Source organism: Cryptotermes secundus, unplaced genomic scaffold (genome assembly GCF_002891405.2).
Source record: "Cryptotermes secundus unplaced genomic scaffold, Csec_1.0 scaffold708, whole genome shotgun sequence".
NCBI lineage: Eukaryota > Metazoa > Arthropoda > Insecta > Blattodea > Kalotermitidae > Cryptotermes > Cryptotermes secundus.
In genome coordinates, this window is record NW_019726238.1 from 1,347,975 (window position 1) to 1,370,896 (window position 22,922).

Sequence of the window (22,922 nt, forward strand, 5' to 3'; positions counted from 1 at the left end):
AATTGGTGGAATGAAGATTGGCAGGGGAAACCGAAGTACTCGAAGAAAACCTGCCCCAGCGCCACTTTGTCAAATCCCATTTGACTAGACCCGGGATCGAACCCGGGCCGCCGCGACGGGAAGCCAGTGACTAACCGCTTGAGCTATGGCGCGGCCAAGGCCTGATGTATGTCAGTGTTATCCTATATACGAGCAGTTACGGGCCTTGTGATATGCCGATCCCCAACCTAAGGTGTCCTATTAATTGTCTCTATGATTAATATTTTCAGAAGTTAAGTCTGAATGAGAACAGTCCAAAGGCCCTAACCCATTCAAGGTCGAAAGAAGAAAAAGTATCGAAAAGTTGACTCAAGAAGTAGAAGGAAGATGTCTAGCTCGAGTCTCTGCTGGCAGACCACAATTCTGATTAATTCCTTTCGTAATTTCTCTCTGTCTCTCGAATGAATGTTGGGATAGTATTTCCTTCCACATCCTATCCAATTAATGTTTCCCTAAGCACCTTACACTGCGACTCTATATAGCCTTGAGCTAATGAAAGCGTATTTACATAAAGCACAAAAGAAATAAATTCACGGCACGTTACTACTGCACACCCAACCAACTTCCTTACGAGCCGGGATAGCTCAGTCGATATAACGAATGGCTACGGGCTGCACGACCGAGGGGTCGGAGTTCGAGTGCCGGTAGGGTCAATTTTTCTCATCTCCAAGCCGTCCAGACCGGCTCTGGGGTTCACATAACCTATCTAACTGGTAACGGGGGCTCTTTCCCTGGGGGTATAGCGGCCGGGGCGTGAATCTGACCACACCTCCAGCTATTGCCGAGGTCAAGAAAATGTGGATCTATACATCCACTCCCCAATACGTCTTCATGGCGTAGTGCTTAATTAGTTAAGCACAAGGAGAACGTTACCTTACCAAATTTCTTAAAAACAGTTAGGCAAATGTCTCCTGCGAATACAGTTCAGGTAAAAAGGTAAAGTTGTCTCTGTGCTTAACTTACTCAGCATTACGCAATGATGGGGTATGAGGGAGTGGTCAGCTTCAGGTCCTGGCCGCTTTACCCCCGAGGTAAGAGCCCCCTGTACCCATTAAATATGAGGTTGGGTGGACCGCAGAGCCGGTATGGGGGACGTGGAGAAGAGAAAAATCTTGTCCCTACCGGGACTCGAGCTCCGACCCTTAGCTAGTCGCTATACCGACTACGCTATCCCGGCTCCCTGAACACATTTCAGGTACATACTTTAATTCAAAGCCCTACGCTCATTATGTGAGATATTAATAACCGCGACATGGGGGCAGAGCGCATGTATGTAAACTGCAGAACACAGCATTTTGCGCTGATAAAGTATCCGCGTGCGACCCTCAGTCAATCCAAGCTTCGAGTCCTGGGATTCTGCTGAGGACAAACTGACCCCATGACCCAGCATCGTCAGGGGTTTGTGTCCTATGAAGAGCACACAGGACTCGCTTCCTATAAATCGTGTCCATGCCCAGTGATGGGCCACAGCAGCGCTCACCACATCGCCGGCAACATGTGGAAGGCCTTTCTCTGCTGCCTCTTCGGTAAGCATGGAACAGAATTCAATATTCAATCTTCAATCTTCTGTAAGATTATTAAGTCGACATATTTGTTCAATACTTAGAAATTCAACATAAACAAAAATGTTATGTTTTTTATTCATAAATTAATTAACGAAATAGAAAATGAACGGCCCAGCTATGTCGAAAGGAATACGTCATGTGTTTTCTAGCTCTTAATTGAATGCTGTGCCCTTATATTCTGCTGGAAGGTCAGAATTTATTTTAACACTGCGCTTGGGTATGAGAGTACGTATTTTAAATATCACAGCAGTTTCTGCAATACTATTAAATAATTTATAATTCAGTCATAATTTTTTTTTTAATTTAAGGATATTTCTATTGAAATATCCATAAATTCGAACAGAACTATGACGCTGTTGCATTATGGGAAGGACGTTATGTATTAGAAATTTATATAGCACTATTTAAGTTTAAATAATGAGCAGTTATATTTTATGGATTCTGAAATCCTACATTTCTTGCTTGTTAGTACAGCGCTTGTTTCAAATTCCTTGAGACACATTAATCAGCTAAAATTTCCATGAGTGTATATTTGTTACAGTGTATCGAGGGGCTAGAGCAACATAAATATGATAAATGTTTGCACAGTGTTTATGGAAAATAAGTCCATATATTGATGGATATATTTTTAGCTCATTTTCACTGAGTTCCATAAACCTGAATCTCTGAACGTGTCATCCACTTCAATAAATGCAATTATATTACGTTAACAATATATTCATTAAATTCTATAGGCCACTTTGTGTGAGGCTGACAATCCTTAATCTGTTTCTTTTCTAATTTGATCCTAATGATATTAACAGATGAATATCCGTTACTCAATCTCATGAAACATGTGACCAGATCCTGAAAGTGCACAACATAGCTACACCAATACATGAGATGAACCCAAAAGCCCATAGATTTATTTCAAATTGACTGATTTGGTGTTGAACTCTTATCCTTAATGAAATTTGTATTTGTCTATTTACAGTGGCAACAGTGGCTGCCGTTCCGGGTAAGACTTGCACACTCTTCTGGTATTAATTGCTGAAGACAGACTCTGCTACTGTAGTAGTGAATTTGCATTTCATTTTGTTCACTTTGGGGCAGCGGTAGCGTAGTTGGTTGAGGCACTATGCTACAAGCCGGAAGGTCGTGGGATCGAATCCCGATGAGGTGTTTTTTTTTTCAGTTTACCTAATCCTTCCAGCCGCACTATGGCCCTGGGGTTGACTCAGCCTCTAATAGAAATAAGTACCAGGAATATTCCTGGGGCTAAAGGGGGGCCGGCGCGTAAGGCTGACAACCTTACCGCCATCTGTGAGACGATTGCTTAGAAAATGTGGGACCCTCAACATCTCACAACCCTATGGGCCTCCACGGCCTGTTACAGGGATATCTTTAGTTTTTACTTTTTTGTCCACTTTTCATCATTGTAGGCTTAGACTGAAACACATTTCACAAAGAATCATTGACTTCAAATAATAATCTTTATATACTTAACTTTGTTTACATTTAACTTAGTTTGAAGTTCTTAAAATCAGTTACTAATTATTTGTTAATCAATAGTGGATAATTAGGTACACAATTTAAATAATTCACTTCCACTGTGAAAGGGAAGGAATTAAAATGTCCTTATCCTTCCCTCGCTTCGAGGAAAGTAACGAAGTTTCCTAAGTACAATTCATTTTTGGTACGACAACAAAATTGAAAGAGACTATAAAATCCTGAATTATGTGTCGAGATGTACATTTAAACTAATAATCACACTGAGAGTGTTATAGTATGTTTATTTATGTGACTTGTTTACGTTATAATGTCCTATACATTAGTCTCTTTTTCATCAACAAATCACAGTAAAGATCCCCTGATACTTAATTATTGATAATAATAAAAAATGCACATCACGTGAGCTGTGTGATAAAATGTTATTTCATGTCACTGTATTTAGCTTGGGAGCCCAACAAGCAATATGTATATACCGTGGAGGGCCGTGCTCTTACGGGCCTACATCAGCTGGCCAACCAATACACTGGAATCCTGGTCAAGGCAAAGCTAGCCATTGAACCGAAGACCACCCAAGAACTCAGAGGGAAGGTACGCAAACCGAAAATATCATAATTACTAACAAATCATGAAAACGCTACCGACATTACTGTCTGATATATAGACTTTGGAAAAGCCATTAGTTTATTTTTATTATTCTTTTATTGTTAGTGGGGTGGGACTAAGTCCCTTGTACTGCGGCCACTTCTGGCCTATTGTACCAGCCCCAGATGATAGGTGAGGGTGATTGTGGAGCAATTGGTGGAATGAAGATTGGCAGGGGAAACCGAAGTACTCAGAGAAAACCTGCCCCAGCGCCACTTTGTTCACCACAAATCACATTTGACCAGACCCCGGAATCGAACCCGGGCCGCCGCGGTGGGAAGCCAGCGACTAACCGCTTGAGCTATGACGCGGCCCGCAATTAGTTTAAACTGGGTCCTATGGGATATAACGCTGACTAGTTCGGTAGAAGACCACCGACGTTTCAGAGGAAAGCATTCGTCTTCAGTATCGAAGATGGAAGCAGTGCTTTCCTATGAAATGCCAATGAACTTACATGGATTACACTCGGCTTTAGATCCCAGAAGACTACTCTTCAGAGTATCCGCTGTGAGAAACTCAAATATAAGTAGTTAAACGTACTTCAAAGGAGCTTGGATTCTTAGACCGAATGCATTGTTGTCCCAGACGATAAGATTCAAATACGTAATAGTCTTCTTGAGGAACTAACGCTGGTTACTTTTAATACAGTAAGTTACGGAGAACCTCATTTCGCGATTACTGCTCAGTTGTCTAAACATAACACCACTATTGTTATTAGCAATGTACTTAATACATATGAACCTTTGTATTACAGCTCTTCGCCGCCCAGTTTGCTCACGTAAACATGGTAATGCCAGAAGGTTGCTGCCAAGACATTGCTGATGACTATCCGAAGTGGCAGCCCCTCCCATGGGACAATAAGCCATTCGAACTGAAACTGAATAATGGTTTGGTAAGTAATGCTAAGAGTTAAATAAACAGAGGTCCACAATTATTAAATGTATGCTTAAGGTCAGAATCAACCAAACCTACAACACACGACGAGAAAAGTAAAATTCTTAAGATTATGAAGAAAGCAGTTTTCTGAGATTTGGCACCGTGTATATGTGGTGTTAACCGACGTTTCGGAGGAACGTATCGCCTTCATCTTCAGGGTAGAAGAAAAAAATATAAGAAATCTGCAAGCGAAGAGACCGTGAGAACCGGTAAAAGCAGGCTTAAGATTAATTCACAAATTCACGTTCATAATACAGAGCTATAAAATACTACATTTCTTGCACGAGAAAGAAGTGACTACAAGAACAGTAAGTACTTACAGTCAGGAGACCGGATATTGCATTTAACGATTTAGAGAAAAATAAAAATCTCTTACTGTAATCAATAAAGTAGCAGCCCACATCCGGAGATAGTGCATTATGTTGGATTACATATTAAGCAAATATACAAAGCAACTAAAATATTATGAGGCTTTACTTCACTCAACACTCCCATATTGAGGTTATGTTAATAACGTGAAACAACTGCAATTTCTTAAACATCTATTTTGGATTTTCATTATTAATAGAGGGGCGAGACTGAGTCTCTTGTACTGCTGCCACTTCTGGCCTATTGTACCAGCCACAGATGAGATGATATTGTGGAGCAATTGGTGGAATGAAGATTGGCAGGGGAAACCGAAGTACTCAGAGAAAATCTGACCCAGCGCCACTTTGTCCACCACAAATCCCACATGAACTGACCCCGGGCTCGAACCTGGGCCGCCGCGGTGGGAAACCTGAGTTATGGCGAGGCCATTTAAGAATTTACTGTAACGTGTTCTGGGCACATTTCAATTTAATTTGCTCTTAAGTACAATCATTATACTCAGGATTACTGAGTCTCCAGTCTTTGTCCACAGTTTTGTATTCTGAATGAATATAATGTTTCGGAAACCGAATCTGTTTCCGTTCTCAGGTGAAATGGTGGGGAAACACCTGCTCTGCTGCTTACGTTATAAAGAGCTAACCTCTATCAATAGATTGGTTCAATGACTGTTGCGTAATTAAGAGATTATGACTCGCGACCTAAACGTAATTCACAATGTAAGAAACTCAAAACATTCCGGCCAAGAACACGGAGTTACAGAGCTTTTTAGAATTTGTCTGTAGTTAAACACGGATTACCATCGAATTACCATTTATATTCACTAACATGAGGGCTCGGAGTGTTTCTTAAGTATGAATTACGTCTAGTTAAGACGTGTTAATTGGGCCCCCGATAATTGAGGAGCTATTTCAAGGAAATATCGGCTCCGGTCTAGAAAACCGAAATTAACGGCCGTGGGGTTCCGTTGCGCTGACCACGTAACACCCTCTATCCGCAAAAGTTGGAATTAACTTCGCCGACAAGCGACGTTCGCTCGGTCGGTATAGTTCGCTTGCGGACTATAGGCCACGGAGTTTAAGTCCACTGAAGTTGGTCTTTAGTTCAGCCCATTTCCTCTGCTAACGCGTGGTCGACTTCTATTGGCTTACAACCAGTCTTTGGCACATCCTCCTTCATGACTCGGACAGTACCTACGAACCTTGGACATCAGATAATGGGTGGTCTTCCAACTTTGGGATTGGGAGTGGGCTAAGAACTGCTGACCGTAAAAAAATCACAAGTTAGGAACCGTTACCCAGGGAGGACGTGAGATGGGGTTGGAATAGGCAGTTTACCGAGGGGCATCGTAGTTTGTACTAGGAGTCTCCAGGAGCGATATGTAGGGCACGTAGAAATGAAAAGTGCACATGTTATTTTGGTTGAGGAGTATGAAGAGAAGAGGCCATTTTGAAGATCTGTATTAGATGGTAGGATAATATTAAAGTTGTTCATGAAATAATGAGCATGTGGACTGGGTTCATCTGACTCAGGTCAGGGTTTAGTATAGGGATGTGAACGCGGTAATGAACATTCACTTTCTGTACATGACGTATTTTCTTAATTAGCTGTGCGACCATCAGCTTCTCAAGAAGCTTCGGGATGCATGAAGGATGGCTGGTAGGGGCGAATATTGATGCTGTGTAAGAATTTATAGTCGACGTTACAATCTCAATACTGACAGCGTTTAAAAAAAAAAAAAAATATATATTATTTTTAGAAAGCGCTCTTCGAGAATGAATTCGGAATTCTTTATTTCGAGAAGTGAATTTAAATACTAGAACTGGTTAATATAAATTCTGATAAGTCCTGATTACAAAATATAAATCTGTAATTTTTTATGTTTTCCAGATCCAAAACCTGACTGTCTCAGACTCTTCTAATGAGTGGCAAACTAACATGTTGAAAGGTATCTTGAGTCCGCTCCAGGTGAACGTGCAAGGAATGAACATCATCAGGGACAGGCAAAACAGCCTCCCTGTAGCCAATTCCAGCAATGCAGTGTTCAGAGCAATGGAAGTTTGTAAATAGAATTTCGTATGAAAATACATACACGCCACTATATGTATTTAACAACTTAAGCTGGAAAGTACTTCACTAATTAATACTATGTATTTTATACTCAGGCCACAATTACTGGGAAATGTGAAGTCGTTTACGATATTTCCCCGCTCCCCAAAATCGTGGTTCAGCAGCAGCCAGAACTGGCTCCTTTGAGTGACTTAGAAAATGACAACATCTTCGATGTTACCAAGAACCTAAACTTTCTTAATTGTAAGGAAAGAAGCGCTCTACATTTTGGATTTACTGGATTAGATGACTTTGAACCAGGCCAAAACAAGATGGGAGAATTTTTGTCTGTAAGTACATAAATTTATTTATGTATTCTTTATTAATCTTTGGAACTTACGGGCTCAATTAATTAACGGAACTTAATACAGGTAATTAATATAAATGAACGATTTGTGTTTTAGTGTTTGCTTTTTCTGTGTTGCTCAGTGAAGGCAGACGCCTTGCGATGACCCGATCCTGAAATGAACGTGTGCTTGGACATTATACGAATGGATCTTACCGATACAAATAAAATTGTACTTTGTTGCAGCATTCTTCCTTTAACCGGGCTATTATCAGTGGCACCTTCAGCAAGTTCACAATCCAATCATCAGTCACCATCAACAAGGTACTTGTTAGTCCTGAAATGTACAACAACCAACAGGGCATTATCGCCAGTCGGGTAAACCTCACCATTGTCTCGATAGAAGAACCAGAAAACATCCCTGCCCCTGAGAACCCTCGAAATGCTGGAGATCTTGTGTACCGCTACAAGGCATTTGCAGATGAAACCCCACAGCGAACCAAAAGTGACAAGGCCTTCTACGTGGATAGAGACAGTAGCAGTAGCAGTAGCAGTAGCAGTAGCAGCAGCGAAGAAAATGCCCCAAACAGCAGCAGTAGCAGCAGCAGCAGCAGTAGCGAAGAGGAAACACGCAAACCCAGAATGTCAGAACATATGAAGAGAAGTAGCAGTAAGTTTAGCAACATGAATGAAAACGAGAGACCAGCCTTTCACATGAGTCGTCAGAATGCAAGGTTTCGTCGATCAGCGAAACGCCAAGTAACCTTTGCCGAGAACCAACAGAGCAGTGACATCGGCCGTCGCAGCGTCATTCCTGAGAGCAGTAGCAAAGATGAATTCCAAATGAGACCACAGAATGAAGAAGCCACAACTATCCCCCTCCCACCTTTCCTTATGGACCTCGAATGGAGTGCTGTCAATGATCCAAGCCGTATGAATCCTGTCGAAAGTGTCATCAAGCTTGCTTACCAAATCAACTCAGATATGCAAAATGCCAGTTCCATCCCGGAACAGAATACTTTGGCCAAATTCATCATCATGACACGGCTTGTTCGCATTATGAATCGGGAAGAGCTGAGTGAGCTGACGAAGAAATTATTTGTTCCCGAGCCCGTGTTCCAGAACCTATCAAGGACAAGCTTTAACAACGGATGGGCAACATGGTAAGCACGATTAAATTGCTATATTACCTACCTCTCTTTCTTGGGGCACGCGGTACTGTACTTGGTTAAGGCATTATGCTACAAGCCGGAAAGTCGCAGGATCGATTTCCGATGAGTTCACTGGATTTTCAGTTGACCTAATCCCTCCTGCCGCACTACTGCCTTAGGTTCGACTCAGCCTCTAACAGAAATGAATACTAGGGATCTTCCTGTGGGTAAAGGGCGGCCGGGGGCACGCGGTAGCGTAGTTGGTTGAGGCACTATGCTACAAGCAGGAAGGTCACGGGTTCACGTCACGATGAGGTCATTGAATTTTTCAATTTACCTAATCTTTCCAGCCGCACTATTGCCTTAGGGTCGACTCAGCCTCTAACAGAACTGAGTACTAGGGATCTTCCTGTGGGTAAAGGGCGGCCGGGGGCACGCGGTAGCGTAGTTGGTTGAGGCACTATGCTACAAGCAGGAAGGTCACGGGTTCACGTCACGATGAGGTCATTGAATTTTTCAATTTACCTAATCTTTCCAGCCGCACTATTGCCTTAGGGTCGACTCAGCCTCTAACAGAACTGAGTACTAGGGATCTTCCTGTGGGTAAAGGGCGGCCGGGGGCACGCGGTAGCGTAGTTGGTTGAGGCACTATGCTACAAGCAGGAAGGTCACGGGTTCACGTCACGATGAGGTCATTGAATTTTTCAATTTACCTAATCTTTCCAGCCGCACTATTGCCTTAGGGTCGACTCAGCCTCTAACAGAACTGAGTACCAGGAATTAATTAAATAATTTTCCTGGGGAGCAAAGCGCGGCCGGCGCGTAAAGCCGACAACCTTACCGCTATCTTCGAGCCGATTGTCTAGAAAATGTGGGAACCTCAACATCACACAAACCTATGGGCCTCCACGGCCTGTTACAGGGATAGCTTTACTATTTCTTAGCTTCTGTCAGTCATGACTTAAAAATTATAACCGTACTTCAATATGTTAATGTAGTTCACACCCCCAAAACGAGAGTCACCTCTCTTCATACACACGAATAACAATGATTGTCATACCACAAGTGTACTACAATATGTTTGCATATATCACATACAGGAAATCCTTCCGCGACGCCGTTGCTGAAGCCGGAACTCTGCCTGCCCTGTTAACAATCAGCGAATGGATTCGTGACAACAAAATAGCGGGAACCGAAGCTGTCGCTGTTATCGCTGCTTTGCCTCGTGCATCCCTGGTACCTACGCCAGAATACCTCGACGCTTTCTTCGTAAGTATTCAAAATATAACTCAAATATAATGAATGTTCACCAGTGATAGACTCTTACAAACACATTTGGGTTCTACAAAGGCACAAGCATCTATTGACGAGTACAAGTTCGCTCGACGGAGTTAATTACTTATTGTGGATGTCTGTTTTTTTGACACACGTGCTGAAGTAGTATTATTTTACTTCCAGGAACTGTCCACAGATCCTAAGGTGAAGAAACAGAACAGTCTCAACAGTATTGTATTACTATCCTTCTCCAATCTACTCCGTCAAGTAGCGGTGGACCATGTTTCTGCCCACGATAACTACCCAGTGCATATCTGGGGCTGGATGGTCCCTAAGAGATTCCCACAATTGACCAAGAACTATATTCCACATTTGGGGCGCTTACTCAATGAAGCCATCAATGAAGGTGATAGCCGACAGATTCAGGTCTCTATTGGTGCACTTGGGAATGTTGGTCATCCCAGCATTCTTCCAATATTTGAACCTTATCTAGAAGGGACAAGGAACGCATCGAAATTCCAAAGATTTCTCATGGTGTCAGCGTTGGACAATCTGGCGAGTGTGCATTCGAAAGAAGCCGCGGCAGTTTTACTGAAGCTGTATCAAAACACTGGTGAAAGTCACGAAATAAGGTGTCTCGCAGTAAGTCTTTTAATGAAGACAGATCCTTCAGCAAGTATGCTCCAGAGAATGGCCGAATTCACCAATACTGATCCGGACCCACAGGTCACCTCTATGGTGCAGTCTGCCATCTTGAGCGCTGCGAAGCTGCAGGATCCACCCAACTGGCAGTTGTAAGTAAACATTCTCTTCGTGGATTTGTATATGAAGTAAGTGAACATCATAGGCCGCGCCATAGCTCAAGCGGTTAGTCGCTGGCTTCTCATGGCGGCGGCCCGGGTTCGATCCCGGGTCTAGCCAAGTGGGATTTGTGGTGGACAAAGTGGCGCTGGGGCAGGTTTTCTCCGAGTACTTCGGTTTCCCCTGCCAATCTTCATTCCACCAAATGCTCCACAATCACCCTCACCTATCATCTGGGGCTGGTACAATAGGCCAGAAGTGGCCGCAGTACAAGGGACTTAGTCCCGCCCACTAGCAATAATAATAATAATAATATTGTGCATATCCTGATTCAGTTGCGGTGAAGTTTGCAATTTAAATTTTTTATTACTAATTTCACACTTACAGGGCGAACAACGCGAAAGCAGCAGTGAATCTGTTGAAACCAAATATACCAGATCTTTCATTCTCGCAAACCTTCATGAAGAGTAGGATGGCTGAAGATTTGGATCTTGCTTACGAAGAATTCATTAGCTACATTGGAAGCAGCGACAGCCTGTTCCCCAGTTCCCTGTTTGCATCTGTAACTCGTAATATGGGTGGGAGCAGGAACGAGCACAGCAGTGTAAGTAATTCTCATGGGGAAAAAATAATTTCATTGTTGTAAGATTTGAGGTTTTCACAGCAGTGACCATGAAGAAAGCCGTCTTCCGGTATGTGGCGCCGTGTAGAAATTATGTTAACCGACATTTCGGAGGAACATATCACCTCCATCTTCAGGATAGAAGACAAGAAGAAATCTGCAAGTGAATCAGCATGAGCAGGTGCAACAGACTGAGTCCAGCCGAGTAAACACAGCTTTATAAGAGACGGAGGGAAGTGAGTGGGGCTACATAGGAAACGGTAGAGGGGGGTTGGGAAGGGTCTGGTGAAGTGGCCAGCAGGCGATACGTTCCTCCGAAACGTCGGTTAACATAATTTCTACACGGCGCGACATCCCAGAAGATGGCTTTCTTCAACTTAATTGTTGTTTTTATGTAAAATCTTCTGTATACTTACTAACGTTGAAGCATATGTTTCGTTATATCGAAAGGGGGGGGGGGAACCCAAAAAAAGAATCATTTTTCACTTTCTGTTATCATACAAATAGTAAAAATTCACACTACTTACAGACCTGAGGTGGGTATTAATGGAGTTTGCGAAACTATTAAAGAGAATATCAAATTTTCGTCCACAGAGAGTCTAGGTTATCATGAACCGAAGAAGCATAAGCCATGGTTCCATGAAGGATGTTCAGAATTATTAACCCAAAAGAAATAAGCCAAATTGCAGTTGCTGCAGGATCCAAGCGAGTTAAATGGGGATAATCTGAACAATATAAGACGCGAAACCAGCAGGCATTTCAGGAACAAAAAGAGGGAATACTGAAAGACAAAATTGATGAGCTTGCCATAAACAGTAAGAACAAGAATATTAGAGACCTGTATAGAGGAATAAATGACTTTAAGAGGGGGTTACCAGCCTAGCAGTAACTTAGTGAAGGATGAGAATGGCGATTTGCTTGCAGATTCCCACAACATTTTGAATAGGTGGAGGAACTACGTGTCTCAGTTATTGAATGTACATAGGGTCAGTGATGTTAGGCAGACAGAAATCCATAGAGCTGAGCCGTTAGTACCTGATCCTAGCCCTTTTGAGGTCGAAATTGCTATTGCTAAATTGAAAAGGTATAAATCGCCAGGTAGTGATCAAATTCCGGCATAACTTTTTCAAGCAGGAGGTGAAATATTACATTCTAAGATCCATAAGCTAATTACTTCTATTTGGCATAAGGAAAAATTGCCTGATCAGTGGAAGGAGTCTATTATTGTACCTGTTCACAAGAAGGGTGATAAACTGACTGTAGTAATTATTGTGGGATATCACTGCTATCAACGTCACACAAAATTTTGTCCAATATTCTTCTTTCAAGGTTAAGGCCATATATGTATATGAAATTATTGGGGATCATCAGTGTGGGTTTCGACGTAACAGATCAACTACAGATCAGATCTTTTGCATTCGTCAGATATTGGAGAAAAATGGGAGTACAGTGAGACAATACATCAGCTATTCATAGACTTCAAGAAAGCCTATGATTCGGCTAGGAGGGAAGTACTGTACAGTATTCTGATAGAGTTTGGGGTACCCATGAAACTAGTCAGGTTGATGAAAATGTGTTTAAACGAAACGTACAGTAAAGTCCGTATAGGTAAACATTTGTCTGATAAATTTCTTATCCAGAATTGTTTAAAACAAGAAGATGCTTTATCGCCATTGCTTTTCAACGTTGCTTTAGAATATGCCATTAGAAAGCTCCAGGGAAACCGGGTGGGACTGAAATTAAATGGGACATATCAGCTGTTGGTCTGTGCTGATGATGTGAATCTACTGGGTGATAATGTAGATATCATAAATAAAAAAAACACAAACTTTAACTGACGGTAGTAAGGAAGCTGGTCTGGAAGTAAACACAGAGAAAATTAAGCATATGCTGCTCTCTCATCACCAAAATGCAGGGCAAAATCGTGACATAAAGATAGGCACATTTTAAATATTTGGGAACGACTATAACAAATCAAAACCTGATTCAGGAGGAAATTAAGAGGAGACTGAACTCGGGTAATGCTTGCTACCGTTCAGTCCAGAACCTTTTGTCTTCTCGTCTGCTGTCCAAAAACATAAAACTTAGAATATACAAAACTATAATTTTGCCTCTGGTTCTGTGTGGGTGTGAAACTTGGTCTCTGACATTAAGGGAGGAACAAAGACTGAGGGTGTCTGAGAACAGGGTGTTGAGGAGAATATTTGGACCGAAGAGGGATGAAGTGACAGGAGGTTGGAGAAAACTGCATAATGAGGAGCTTCATAACTTTTAGTGTTCTCCAAGTATAATTAGATTGATCAAGTCAAGGAGGATGAGATGGGCAGGCCACATAGTACGAATGGGGAAAAGAGGACTGTATATAGAATATTGGTGGGAAAGCCAGAAAGGAAGAGACTACTAAGAAGACCAAGATGTAGGTGGGTGGATAATATTAAAAAGGATCTTAGAGAGATGGGATGGCATGGATTCGATTGCTCTGGCTCAGGATAGGGACCAGTGGAGGGCTCTTGTGAACATGGCAATGAACCTTGTGGTTCCGTAAAATGCTGGGAAGTTCTTGAGTATCTGCACAATTGGCAGCTTCTCAAGAAGGGCTCAGCTCCATGAGTGATGTTGACTGCTTACAGTCCTGGCATATGTAAATGAAAATGTTCTGAAATTTCAACCACAAAAAGAACGAATAAGTAGTTTACAAGTTTATAAAATAAAATGTATATTAATGAATAAACGGTGCATGGACACATATAACGAACCTATGCATAAAGTGTGGTATGATCCTATTTAAATATTCTCACTACAGATTGCAACAATGTGGTCCAGTGTGAAAGAAGCGCTTAACTACTTCGAACAGAAATTCGAAAACAACAGACGTCAAAATAAGAATCAATCCAGCAGACGTGCTTCATCTTGGCCGCAATGGAACACTGACGAATTGGAGAGTTTGTTGAAGATCATACGCGACAAAGCAGAACAAGTGGAAGGAAATATGCAATTTCGATTTGCAGGAGCACAGAAATTCTTCCCGTTCGACAAGAATTGGATGGATAGAATTCCCAAGCGTATGTAACTATATATAAAAAGATTTGAGGCTTTCACGGCGGTGACTATGAAGAAAGCAGTCTTCTGGGATTTGGCACCGTGTATATGTGGTGTTAACACCACATATACACGGTGCCAAATCCCAGAAGACTGCTTTCTTCTTATATATAAAAAATTCATACATAGAGACTCCAAAATTTTGTGAGACACACTGTATACCAACTATTATTTAAAGTCTTAGAAAGCTCACCATTTTCCAACTTATCTCATATTTGTGGTTTGGAATGTAAAGATTATCTAAGAACACTACTATTCGGCTGTAAATACTATTTTTACTTTTTATTTTCAGTTGTGAAACAATTCTCTCAACGATTCAGTCAATCCAACGCCTTCAACAATGTTAAATTATACAACCCAGTAAGATTGACTCTGGCCTTCCCCAACGCCCTGGGGCTTCCTTCCATCTACACACTGGAAGCACCATCTCTCCTGCAATCTACTGGTGAATTTCGGCTGCGCTCACAACCCGACTTAAGCAAAGGTTCAGACGACACTGTGCAAATCCCTGATTTTTTGAACGTTACCACTGACTTAAACCTTGTGTAAGTAATGCTACAAGCATAGCTACGTCACTCACAGTAAAATAGAAATCCGCAGATATACACCACTGTTCAAAAAGTATCCGACTTTATTTTTTGCCGCTGTAAGCAATGGCCAAAGGGGTGGGGAAACTGAGCGTAGTGGTAGAAGGGACTTTCATGCGCATGCGTGATTTTTTGCTGACTCGCCATTCCAAAAGAAGCCTTCCAGAATTGCTTCCAGCGACGGAAGGACCGCTGGGCTAAGTGTGTGGAGTCAGCAAGGGGCCTACTTTGAAGGGGATTAGATATTGTAACCACCCAGATGCAGAATTTTGTTTTCCCGGCCCAAGGTCGGATTCTTTTTGGACAGAGTAGTATAACTGAATATTTTCCTGTTCTGCCATACCTTCTGCGAAAACAGTGGACCATCGAATTCCAATAAATTTTTGTCGTCTATAAACGGGTTTTAATAACGAATCTCAAACACAGCGAAGCAAGGCAAGATCGAGCCCAATTATGTCAGACGATGAACTAACTTAGGATGTTCTGTTCAGCTTGTGGTAGTACACCCATAAAAATGCATAAGGGGAGAGGATAACGACACTCATATGAAGGCAGAGTTCCTGGCTACAGACCCAGAGGTCCGGGTTCGATTCCCGGCGCTACCAGATTTTCTGAGAAGTAATGGGTCTGGAACGGAGTCCAGCCAGCCTCGTGAGGATAATTGAGGAGCTATTTCAAGGAAATAGCGTCTCCGGTCTAGAAAACCGAAATTAACTGCCGTGGGGATTCGTTGTGATGACCACGCGACACCCTCTATCCGCTCAAGTTGTCACTATCTTCGCCGACAAGCGGTGGTCGCTCGGTCGGTATAGTTCGCTTGCGGACTAAAACCACTGAGTTTTTATGCAATTAAATTACGCTAATAAATATAAAACTAATAATAATAAAAAACATTAATAACAAACAAGTAAATAATTTTTATTCCACAAACAGGTTCTCCATGAAGAAGATGAGCAAGATTGGATTTCTAGCTCCATTCGAAAACGCGAGGTATATTGCCGGCTTGGAAAGAAACCTCCTAGTTAACATTCCACTTAGGGCATCAGTTAATTTGGATTTTGAGAACTATCACGTGGATGCGACTTTAGAACTGCTAGACAGCAGTCAGTACCACAAACTGCTGCAATGGAACTCGCTGCCTTATACTACCAGACACGATATCCTCACCATGAACCCGGCCAGCCAAGACAGTAACGCTAAAGTCATTCACGTACGCCCGTCCAAATGGGTAAGTCGTTATCATTGAAGTCCACAAAAGTCGTCAAGTACGATTTCAATTTTAAATCGTAATAATATTCATACACATAGACTGAGGGTGTTTGAGAACAGGGTGCTGAGGAGAATATTTGGACCTAAGAGGGATGAAGTGACAGGAGGTTGGAGAAAACTGCATAATGAGGAGCTTCATAACTTGTACTCTTCTCCAAGTATAAGTAGAATGATCGAGTCAAGGAGGATGAGGTGGACAGGGCATGTAGCACGAATGGGGGAGAAGAGGAATGCATATAGGATATTGGTGGGAAAGCCATAAGAGAAAAGACCACTGGGAAGACAAAGGCGTAGATGGGTGGACAATATTAAAATGAATCTTAGAGGGATAGGATGGGATGGCATGGATTGGATTGATTTGTCTCAGGATAGGGACCAGTGGAGGGCTCTTGTGAACACGGTGATGAACCTTCGGGTTTCATAATTTGCTGGGAAGCTCTTGAGGGGCTGCACAACCGGCGGCTTCTCAATAAGGGCTCAGTTCCATAAGTGAGTGAATATTCATACATATTTTCAAAATTAAAGTGCTTAAATTGGCGAATGGTTTGCTGTTAATACGGCCATATTTGTTTGTCGCGTGCTGCATGTCAGTCCATTGTGCATACAGTACTTGTATAAGCGAGTCCGAATAGACTGCCATCTGTTAGCAGAAACATAACTGCATTGAAGCATGTGGAATATTGAGTACGGGAGCGCATTTAAAACGTTCATATACCAATGCGGGCAGTCAAGTTTTAATACTGAAAGCATAAATATGGAAATTGTCACATAACTTTGGCACAAACTTTAATGAAGTTTATTTCATTAAATATAAAGCTAACTGCAATCAAAGCAAACATTCTTGTGCGTTTTAACATTCAATGATTTTCTTTTCTGATATAGTTTAATAAAACCGTCGGCCAGCAAACCACTGGAATAGCGTTTACCATTATGGCACAGACAGAAGAAGAATTTATAGATCTCCAGTGGCTTCTTCAGAGTCTTCAATCCCACGATGTAAAATCTCGAGCTCACTATTTCTGGGCCAGCAGATCCATCAAATTCACCGACATGAGCGTCAGCCACGATCCTACCCTCAGCACAGCTAAAACCGTTAGATTTACTGCAGCCTATGGTAAGACTATATTCATTTGCACTCTCATTCATAAAATAAGAAACCCACAAAAAAGGATACTTATTCCATCGTACATTTGTGCCTTACAGACGACAATACGGAAGCTGATCCTCAGTATGAAGCTTTCATGGCCGATTTTGTCGAATACGACGAAGATGAGACCAATGGGAAACCAAAGAAGAAACAGTGGAACCGATCTATGTATGCTCCAAGACAGATCCTCTGGAATGAGGACGATAACTACAATCCTGCAAACCCAAGCTCAACCAAATCTCCGGACAGCTACATCCGTCGACAAGAATTTCTTGCCAAGGTTTCTGCTGTGGCAGCAAGTAAGTATATCTCTTGGCTAGGGAACGAGGCTGTTCAGGGGCATGCGGTTATGTAGTTGCTTGAGGCACTATGCTACAAGCCGGAAGGTCGCGGGATCGAATCTCGATAAGGTCATTGGATTTTTTTTTTCAATTTACCTAATCCTTCCAGCCGAATTAGGCCCTGTGGCCGTACCAGCCTCTAACAGAAACGAGTACCAGGAATATGCCTGGGGGTAAAGGGCGGCCGGCGCGCAGTATGTCAAGGTAAGGTAAAGTTGTCGCATTGCAAAATTAATTAAGAACCACGCCACGAATGTGTATGGGGGGGGGGGATAACTGCACCATTCTGGACTTCGGCACTAGGTGGAGGTGAACAGTCAGCTTCACGCCCCTGCCGCCTTACCGCCGGGGAAATCACGTCCCCCCGTCCCCATAGGACAGGAGGATGAGTGAACCCAGAGCTGATCTGGACGTTGTGCAGAAGGAAAAACTCACTCTTGTCGGGATTCGAACCCCGGCCATCCAGCCCGTCGCTATCTCCCCTTCTGAGTAATATGACATATGTGAAATAGAAACTGAATTTCGCTAATGTTATTTACAGGCGCTTCTGCTGCTGTTCTCGATGTGTCGGTCCAATTCGAGGGCGAGACTGAAGCAGTATTTACAGCGACTGCAGCTAAGGCTTCATCTCTGTTCGACGGCAGTTCGAGCTCACTCCTCTTCATCAGTGCAAAACCCGCACAACTCTCAAGTGACAGTCAGAGGTTCCAGGTAAGCTATGGCGCCCCAACTACGGTGCATAAGGGGTGCAATTTACGTAGTATATTTGACGTTAAAAACGCAGCGCTGCAAATGTGAGTGAATTTAGGTTCACTGGCAGTCAACTGCAGCAATCTGTATTTCATTAACTGCGCAAACGCAATGTAATAATTAAGTACACAATATGGTTTGCTGATTAAATTTAAAACTGAGTTAAACTAAGCAAATAAGCAACTTCTCGTATTTACCATGTTATAAATTTGAGCTCAGAATTATTCCGTAGGTATTTAATGTTTGCAAGTCCACATTTTTATTTTAAAGAGGGGGCACGCGGTAACGTAGTTGGTTGAGGCCGGAAGGTCGCGGGATCAAATCCCGATGAGGTGGATTTTTCAATTGACGTACTCCTTTCAGCCGCACTATGGTCTTGGGGTCGACTCAGCCTCTAACAGAAATGAGTAGCACGGATATTCTTGGGGGTAAAGGGCGCCCGGCGCGTAAGGCTGACAACCTCATCGCCATCTGTGAGCCAACTGTCTAGAAAATGTGGGAGCCTCGACATCTCACAACCCTATGGGCCTCCACGGCCTGTTACCTTTGCTTTTAATTACTTTACTTATGAACAAGTAAATAAAATTATATCATTTCCAGACTTTCCTCTCCGCGAATGTCTCGATGCCACAAGTACCAAGCATGGACTTGCTCGAAGCCTTGGAATTCAACCCCAACTCTTCTATGACCGCTCGACTGGACATGAACAACGGCACAAACACTCAGTGGACGGTAATTCTGAAGGTCAGTTCCTATTACACAGGTCTCCATTTCTCTCCCTGCCTGGTTTTTAACAAGAGACAGAAAATGATTACACGTATGTCACGTAATCATTATTTCTTCCGTTTGTTTACAGGGAAACATGGAACAATCTCTTGAGTTTAGACAGGCTGTTGCTCAGAGTCCTCTAGCCCAGGAATGCCAATATCAAATGAATCATCTTGGGAACAACCTTCTCAGTGCCTGCCGTAATGCCATTGAAACTGCCAGCAGACTCGACGACCATACCTTCACGCTGAAATACAAGAACATACCCACTCCTGTTTTACGAAAAATATACAGTGTATATACCGTGATACGGCACCTTCTGTATCCTTACTTCTCTGAAAATGTCCTCCCATGGAATCCACCACAAAATGAAGTTCAAATTAACGTAAAAATGAATGAAAATAGTAATGCCCTGAGTGTGAACATGAGAGCACCGATAATGGATGTACAGTTCACCGATATTCGCCTGAGCCCACTGGAATCTTCACTATTTCGGCTGAATCCAAATACCAAAGCTCTCGAAAGAGTTAGAAAGCAGTTCTCACCACTATTTTCACAACGTAAGTTTAGTTTATCCTTTAGGTTCATTTTTGGTATAACCATCATAATGGTAACATTAATGCTTAATTCGTTAAAAGGGATCTATAGAATACACGTTTCCATCATTCTCCAAAATGGTGACCTTGTATTCGCTTAGTGGGGGGTGGAGTCCAACTGGCTCCACTCGGCACGGCAGCCACTGATTGGCCTATTGTAGCTTGCCCCGGGTGATTATGATGATGAAGAAATTGGTGGGATGAAAATTGGCAGGGGAAACTGAAGTACTCGGTGAAAACTCGTCCCAGCGCCACTTTGTCCACCACAAATCCCACTTGACCAGACCCGGGATCGAACCTGGGCCGCCGCGGTGGGAAGCCAGCGACTAACCGCTTGAGCTATGACGCGGTCCATCTGATCTTAGGTCGGCCTCTCTTTTTCATGGCGTGTCGCTGCCAGTCATATACTCTTCGTCCGGCCTCCATCCTTGAGATGTGTTCAAGCCAACTTATTCTTTGGGCTTTGATGAAGTTAACTGCGTTCCTTCCTTTTATTAGATTATTTAGTTCGTCACTTGTTTTAATTCTCCAGGAGCTATCATTTCTTTATCACATGGCACATTCAATTCTCAGTTGTGTTCAAACTCTGAAATATATTTTCTGTGGGGAAAAATTACGTATCTGCATAGATGTACCCAATGAATGAAGCAGAGTGTGGCGACTGACGAAACTGGTTGTTTTTGCAGCGAGCTGTGTTGTTGATGGCACTGCTGCTGTCACATTCAACAACAGGACGTATCCACTCAATCTTGGCAAATGCTGGCACGTCATGATGATGGACGTACCAAAGGAACCAGCTTTCCGCACTGAGAGCCAGCGGCCGCAAAGCAGCAATCTAGCTGTGCTTGTACGCAATAACAATTTCGGACTGAAGAAGGTGAGTACCGTACTTATACGTCGTGCCATCAGGGAAATATGCATGAATGATTCATCAGAAAAGCTATATCTCGTGCCGAGACGGGTCAGAACATGTCCACAGCAGCCCTGAGAGTCGTAGAAAGAACACAAAGCCAAAATATGTAACAACATTTACAAAACAAACACATTTAAGGATGAAAAACACGGAAATAACCTCCTATGAATGTAACCAATTAGTAGCCTAGTAACATGAATCTCTTCGTTTCTCAACAGGATGTACAGGTGATTCTCGGGAACAATATGATTGAACTGAGCCCGCAGTCATCAGATTTGTCTAAGTTCGTGCAGGTTTCTGTGAATGATCGTCCTCTCAGACTCTGGCCCAACAAAAATACGAATGTGTATGCCGAAGGAATGCTAATTGCACAAGCATTTAGAATGCAAAACGGCGGCGTACAACTCAACTTGCCGTACTACTATTTGAAGCTCGCCTATGACAGTGAGAGAGTTCTGCTGCAGGCTAGTAACAAGTACCGCGATGAAGTCCGGGGATTGTGTGGAGCATTCAACGGAGACCCCTTCTCAGATTTCAAAACACCACAGAACTGCATTGTTAAGAACCCGTCTGCCTTCGCAGCTACATACGCAATCACCGATGAAACATGCGATGAACCAACCCAGGTGCTGAAGAAAAACAGTCGTCTGGAACCATGTGTTCAAAACAAGGTCTATTTTATCGACGTGATCAGTCAACAGAAATCAATGAATGCTAACAAGAGGGGGTTCGAAATGTTTAATTCTGCCAATGATTCATCGTCCTCGTCATCATCATCGTCGTCGTCGTCTGAATCAGAATCCCGTTCTGAGTCTGGTTCCAACTCCAGTTCCAGTTCAAGTTCCAGCTCTGAATCTGACGAAACAGCGAAATCTTCCAAAAAGCCGGCAAACCCCAGTGTTCCGGCCAGTTGCACATCACACAGGACCAAGGTGGTGGCTGAGGGACACGAGATCTGCTTCAGCATGAGGCCCCTGCCGGAGTGCTCTTCACGATGCCGTCCCGCGGATAAACAGAAGAAGGCTATAAAATTCCACTGTCTTGTCAAGGGACCTACAGCCCAGCACTGGCAAAAAATGGTGAAGAAAGGTGTCAACCCCGACTTCAGCAAGAAGGCAGCACATAAGGAGATTTCTGTCAGTATACCTACAAGTTGTCTCATCGATTGAGAAACATGACCTTGCACGATAAATGGAATACGATTTTTTACTGGCCTAGCTTATAATAATTGATCTGTTATGTGTGTTGAGCGTCTTAAATTACAGCAATGAGCAAAGAAAAAAGCACAAAAACATATGTATTATTTATGAAGAATATATGAATTGCAAATGAAGTTCTGGTTTTATTAACAAGGTGTAATCTTTTCCTTTCTGTAGCTGATTTGAAATTTCAAGTAGCCTTCCAGTATGCTCGATGAATCCAAAAACCACTGACATTTCAACATAAAGAGGAATACATACGCGATTAAACCTCTTGAATAATTCAATTCGTGTTTATTTACGTGCAAACTTAACAGCGCAGTGGTCAATTACAAAGTTAGCACGAGTACATAGAAATACACAAAAATAATTAAAGAGCAAAATACAAAATAATAATAATTATTTTTAAGTCTTTGTTATTTACATGCCGAGTCAACAGCTACAAGGCCAATTACAGACAGAGCACATTTGGGACAATGAATTTAATTTTAATATTCTTTTCGTGTGCATAATTTTTCAAATGCTGAAGCACTTGAAAGCGTTTTTCACACGCTCGGCAATAAAGGATTTAGTTATCCGCTGCAATCATCTCTCCTTCGAACTCCCGCTGATGCAGCTGTACTTTAGTTTTCTGGCTTTCCACTTTCCGCATGACTACAAAAGGCTAAACAAACTTAACCAGACTTACTAACTTACTTATGGAGCAGAGCCCTTCTTGAGAAGCCAAATCTGCAGCTACTCAAGAATTTCCAGCATTTTGTGGAACCCGAAGGCTCATCACGGTGTTCACAAGAGCCCTCCACTGGTCCCTATCCTGAGCCAGATCAACCCAATCCATCCTGTATATCTAAGATACATTTTAATATTGTCCACTCACATACGCCTTGGTCTTCCCAGTTGTCTCTTTCTTTCTGGCTTTCCCACCAATATCCTATATGCATCCCTCTTCTCCCCCCTTCGTGCTACATGC

At 42.6% G+C, this 22,922-nt stretch overlaps 1 protein-coding gene across 1 annotated transcript; it reads left to right on the forward strand.

Moving 5' to 3' along the window:
* Window positions 1-1,402: 1,402 nt before the first annotated feature.
* Window positions 1,403-22,086, forward strand: LOC111864095 (vitellogenin-1). The gene is made up of 20 exons (XM_023851111.1): window positions 1,403-1,565; window positions 2,578-2,601; window positions 3,538-3,683; window positions 4,492-4,629; window positions 6,930-7,097; window positions 7,205-7,438; window positions 7,681-8,597; window positions 9,686-9,854; window positions 10,044-10,654; window positions 11,049-11,265; window positions 14,087-14,345; window positions 14,675-14,927; window positions 15,903-16,197; window positions 17,121-17,352; window positions 17,442-17,684; window positions 18,268-18,437; window positions 19,077-19,220; window positions 19,333-19,804; window positions 20,527-20,717; window positions 20,972-22,086. The coding sequence occupies exons 1-20, from the start codon at window positions 1,418-1,420 to the stop codon at window positions 21,920-21,922; spliced, it is 5,982 nt and encodes a 1,993-aa protein (XP_023706879.1). The 5' UTR covers window positions 1,403-1,417; the 3' UTR covers window positions 21,923-22,086.
* The last annotated feature ends 836 nt before the right edge of the window (window positions 22,087-22,922 follow it).

Coding starts and splice junctions, on each gene's coding strand:
- LOC111864095 (XM_023851111.1), top strand. CDS start 1,418: ATGACCCAGCATCGTCAGGGGTTTGTGTCCTATGAAGAGCACACAGGA. Junction 4,630..6,929: donor TGAAACTGAATAATGGTTTG/GTAAGTAATGCT, acceptor TATGTTTTCCAG/ATCCAAAACCTGACTGTCTC. Junction 19,221..19,332: donor AGTGGACGGTAATTCTGAAG/GTCAGTTCCTAT, acceptor GTTTGTTTACAG/GGAAACATGGAACAATCTCT.